The sequence below is a fragment of the Magnolia sinica genome, chromosome 4 (genome assembly GCF_029962835.1).
Source record: "Magnolia sinica isolate HGM2019 chromosome 4, MsV1, whole genome shotgun sequence".
Taxonomy (NCBI): Eukaryota; Viridiplantae; Streptophyta; class Magnoliopsida; order Magnoliales; family Magnoliaceae; genus Magnolia; species Magnolia sinica.
Genome location: NC_080576.1, coordinates 16,837,375 through 16,842,828, shown reverse-complemented (window position 1 = coordinate 16,842,828; position 5,454 = coordinate 16,837,375). Strand labels below are relative to the sequence as shown.

At 40.7% G+C, this 5,454-nt stretch overlaps 1 protein-coding gene across 1 annotated transcript; it reads left to right on the top strand.

Moving 5' to 3' along the window:
* The first annotated feature begins 700 nt into the window (after positions 1 to 700).
* LOC131242611 (thioredoxin-like) lies at positions 701 to 2,469 on the top strand. Its single transcript, XM_058241363.1, has 2 exons — positions 701 to 1,050; positions 1,779 to 2,469. Exons 1-2 carry the CDS (start codon positions 807 to 809, stop codon positions 2,090 to 2,092), a joined length of 558 nt encoding a protein of 185 aa, XP_058097346.1. The 5' UTR covers positions 701 to 806; the 3' UTR covers positions 2,093 to 2,469.
* The last annotated feature ends 2,985 nt before the right edge of the window (positions 2,470 to 5,454 follow it).

The window sequence follows — 5,454 nt, the reverse complement described above, 5'->3', positions numbered from 1 at the left end:
TCGACTCGTGTACACCTCCAAACACTAAACTAAATGTATTTAGACCTGACCCGATTTTAATAGATGGCAAAACAATTGATGGCTAGGATCATCCGGTTGATAAGTTTTTCAACTGTGGGGAATCCATGCATAGGATCCACTAGACCAACGGTCTGGATCCTCCACTTCACGTGGGAGCCCTGCCCATCCTCCGGCAACCATACGTGCCAATATGGCAACGTGTGCAAGATCCTACTTTCTATCAGGTGGAACACACTGTATAGATCTCTTAAAAACGAGTCTATTCTATTCGTCAGACGTGCCACGGTATTCAAATCGAACAGTTGTCCTAAACATTTCTATCCATCCCATTGTTTTTCACATCATGGCCCAACTGATGAGTGAAACAGCCTATATGATATACAGGCCAGAAGATCTAAACACTTCGTCCCACCTTATGGAAAGATCAGATCTTGCACGCATTTGCCGTACCAGCATGCATGCTGTCGTGAGGATGGACAGTGCTCCACAGTACACGCGCGTGTGGCCATAGCCAACTTAAATGCAGGAAAAAGACAAGAAAGAACAGAGAGAGAATGATAAGAAAGCACGAGTGGTTATATATCCACCAAATTGGTGGGCCATGCAACAAAATACCTCGTCCACATGATTTTAGTCACCTAAGCACCATTCAATCCATGAATATCCATTGAGGATTTGGGAAAAAAGAAAGAAAGAAGAATCAGAATGCAATGCTCTTCCTATCCTGATACCACAAACAAAATCAAATAGAGAGAGAGAGAGAGAAAGAGAGAGAGAGAGAGAGAATGGCAGTTGAAATGAGTACCATTGCTACTAGTACTACTAGAGGATGTATGCTACGAGCTCACATCCCCTTTTACTCTAAGGAGAAGCTTCATTTGCCTACATCTAATGTTTTTAAGATGGCCAAAACCTCTCTCTCATCATCAACACTATCTTCCTCTTCTTTCATCTCTCCTTCAACCCTCCTCCACCGCCGCCAGTGCAGGTCTGGCATCATCTGCAAAGCCGGTAGTGGAACCGATGTAGGTAAGCTGTTTATCTTATTAGTCCGCGTTTGGATACACAAGTGAATTGAATTGCGAACATTCGTGTTTTGAGTTACAGTTACATTTACTTTCGGCCCATACCTAGTTGGGCCCGGGCGTGAACTTAAGCCCAATAAAGGAAGTCTTGGACATTGAGCTTGAGTTTGTCTCATATCTCGACCGACCATCATCTTCTTATCTGTTTTTATCATATATAAACCCAACGTAGCCTGCATCCTAGTCATTGGGGCTTGGGCAGATAATATGAAATGGGCCTTATTTCATGGGCCAGACCCATATGATCGGCCCATCTTCTTCCCACCCAAAACTTCAATGGTGTGTTTTACACTTGGGTTGCATTAGAAATGTTGTTGGTGATACTCTTAAATTATGCTACATTTAGGTGTTATTGTGATTAACAATCTGGCACTTCGCCGCACGGGATGTGACAATCCAGGCCCTATTAAGGATGGAGTACATTACAAAATCACGCCGACCGTTTGTTCTTAACCATTGAAATATTCCTGTTAAATTTGGACCTCTGAGTAATTTCTCTTTAACCATCTAAGTTTGATGGCCACTAATCCATTTGGCAAGTATCATTTGTTTGATTAACATGGGCCGAAGATTCGGATGCCTGCACTATACTTCTTTTTCTTTTTTCTCTACATGTTTGGGATTGGCTAATGTTCCTCGAACCGCCCTGGGGCGTCATTTGGAAATTTTCAGCTCTAGTGGTGACTGATACAGACTGGAGCAATCTCGTTGTTGGTAGCAAAACGCCCGTTCTAGTAGAATTTTGGGCCCCATGGTGTGGACCCTGCCGAATGATCACGCCAGTGATCGACGAACTGGCGAGAGAATACGCCGGGAAGATTGCTTGCTACAAGCTCAACACCGACGATTGCCCGACCATAGCCACACAGTACGGTATTCGGAGCATACCGACTGTGTTGTTCTTCAAGAATGGAGAGAAGAAAGAAAGTGTCATTGGTGCAGTGCCCAAATCCACCTTGACTGCTACCATAGAGAAATATTTGTAAATGTGATGCATTTGCTTAAAACCATGGTTACCATATGGTTCATGTGGTTGCACCATAACAATTATCCTTACGTGGATGCATGTAGTCCATGAATTTCTGATAAATGTATAACTGTGGGGCCCATGGTGACATTGGTCACAATTTAGGCCCGAGCTTTCAATTGTCAAGATGTCCTTCCATTGAGAAATGATCACTTGTGTATAACATCACTCCGAGCAGTGAAAAAGGTGGGCCACACCATGAAGGTTGCCTGGAGAGAAAATCAGGTTGGCCCAGTCGTTGATGGACACTCATTGGTGGGCCCAACCAGCCCAACAGAGTTGTATTCGGTGATGTTAGGATCTTAAGAAATTAATGCATTATACTTGCATTGCTTATGCTTATGGTTATAATTAGTTATCAAATACCATCCTTAGGTGTAAATCATTATGTTATAATGCATTGTCACTTCCATAATGAGCGGAGTTAAATGAATGCACGTCTATCATCCATCACGTTCCCCCATAGGATCAAAGTTTTACTTTCCTGATATCACCTCTTGCATTGCTTTATCATTGCAGATTTTGTGAGAGTCTCAAACATAAGACCTTTCACTCTGATATCACTTTGATGCAAGACAATTAATCACTTTCTCTAAAAGTTCAAACTGATAGAGCATGGCGAATCAATCCATTTATATCATAGCCCAAGCCCCGCATCCCATGGGTTAGTACCTCAGCCAAACTCTCCTTGTGGACCCCACTTCACATGAATTCTGCTTCACACGGGCCACCTGACTCACACGGCTCGCCCACCCTGTGCCCCGCATCCCATAGGCTACCCCACTTGAGCCCGGTGTAAAAATGTCGCTGCATTAATTCAGGTTAGGTTCACACCCAGATAAAACGAGTTCGAGTCGAGTTGATTTTATTATTAATATTATATATTAAATGTAATTTTTTAATTGAATTAACATATGTGATGAAATATTAAATAATACTTTGTTTTAATTGAATTACGTAATAGTCTATTACATTAGGCATTTGGGGGTTTTGTGCTCTCATTGTCATTCCCTAGCCTAGATGAGGCATATAGGAATTTGATGCTCTAATTGTCGGTTCCTATCCTATATATGTGATAGAATATTATTCATCATGTATCCGAATAATATGACATTTTAAAGTTAAGCTAGGTGTCCCTTGATAGAGTGGGATCGCAGAAGATGATGGACCTAGTGGATCTTCGTTTAACTCTTAGAGATCAAGACTTGGCCTTTGTGGGGCCTAGCTAGAGACGGACAGTCCTTCCTAGCAGGGGCTTTATGGGGCCGCCTTGATATAAGTGTTTTATCCACGCTGACCATCCATTTTGACAAATCACTTTAGGACATGGCCCAAAAAGGAGACAAATCTAAGGCTCAAGTGGACCACACCATAGGAAACAAGAAACAATGGGGATGGAATGCTTACCATTGAAAACCTCTTAGGAGCCACAAAAGTTTGGATTCAGTTGATATTTATATTTTCCCTTCATCCCGGTCTTTCAGCAAAATAAACATCACAGTGGGCCTAGGAAGGTTTCAACATTGGGGATTGTTGTCACCACTACTTCCTGTGTAAAAAGTTATGTACAAGCTAAAGAAATTCAAAATGGTTGAATCCCAATTCTTCCATTTGCTCTGGTTTCATTTCTCTTTCATGTTATATAAATTTATATTCCCTTGATTTAAGGGACATACAATCAATCAAATAAATTTAAATTTGAAAAAAGATATACACTAAATTATACAATGACACTAAATCATTAATCAAGGGAGAGAATCAATCTTACATTGAGTTATACAGCTAAGTGATTCCAGTTTGAATTGAGAGGAAGATTGATTAACAGAAATATAGCTATTAGTGTGGTCCACTCAAGCCTTCAATCTATCTCCTTTTTTGTCTCATGCCCTAAAATGATATATCAAAATGAATTGACAGCATGGATAAAACACATACATCACAGTAGGCCCTACAAAGCATCTGCCAGGACCGTCCATCTCTAGCTGGGTCCGGGGGTACTACCAATCCGCCCCCAAAAAGATCAGGATGACCAGGAAGACCTGAACATGATGAGGAAGCACGAGCATTATAGGACCGGACCTGACCTATTGACAGCCCACTTTCGGTAACTGCTCAGATTCGCTTATAACCCATGTTGATCCAAAGTCTTAAGTTCATATTTTAATGACTAAAATCATTTATATAATGAGACTTGTTGTAAATGGAGGTAATACTCTAAAAAAATTCAGGCTTTCTAAAAAAAATTTGGCCACAGTTGATGCCTTTTTAGCTAGATTAGGGCTAAAGCATGGCTAAAGAGGACTAGGGTCAACCTTAGCCCGACCATAGCCCTGCCTAATGTCACCCCACTCATGCCAAGGTTGGCTAGGAGTGGCAACGGGCTCGGTTTAGGTGCCTGGCTAGGTTTTGCTGAACTCAACACCACACTATCCCAAGGCCCCGAGCCCACCAATCAATGGTTGGGCGATTAAGTACCTAGAGTAGTAAGGATAGATTCATTCTATCGAAGTGTGCTTTAGACTTTAGTACATTGGCATAAGCTGAGTAAATGTCTAAATGATACGGCAAGAATTTTTGTTAATGGGATGATCCCAGCCATTCCGTAAGTGGCCTACGAAGATAAAACCAGAAAAAAAGTGGCCAACCGTTGGAAATTGAAAAGAAAAAGTCCTTTAAATCCAACCATTTTGCCATATTTGATCTGCACAATTTTCGACCCATGGTCCATACACAAGATCCCAACTTAAGAAAAGTTCCAGTGGTTGTTCCACTTACTCCTTTTCATCATGTAAAGATGCCTTCTAGCTTGGGAATTTTAGGTTAAGGGGCTATTTGGATGGGAGTAACTAGAGGTAAATTGGGATAATTATGAGTAAATTGAGGTAAATTGGGATACTTGGGAGTAAATGGAGGTAAATGCAATTTGGATTTCAAATGCGTTTCATTTACTCCCATCCAAACACAACTGAGTAAGCCATTTACTCCCAATTTATTTAACCCCATTTTCATTTCCCATTTACCTCCATTTATAAGCTTCCAAACGGACTCTTAGAAAGACTTAATTTAATAATTTTTTTAGGGATGTTTGATTTTTCATTTCTCAGCAAAAAAAAAAAAAAAAAAAAAAAAAAATAAATGGTAAAAGGCTCATTATTACATTTTAACCTTGTTTGGAATATCATGAGTATGCCTGAAAAAGATGACTTAAATTTGTGGACCCTAATGTAATGTATATGACATATCCACACCGCCCATCTACTTTATTGGAAGATTTTAGGGCGTGAGTCCAAAAATGAGACAAATCTAAATCTCAGGTAGTCC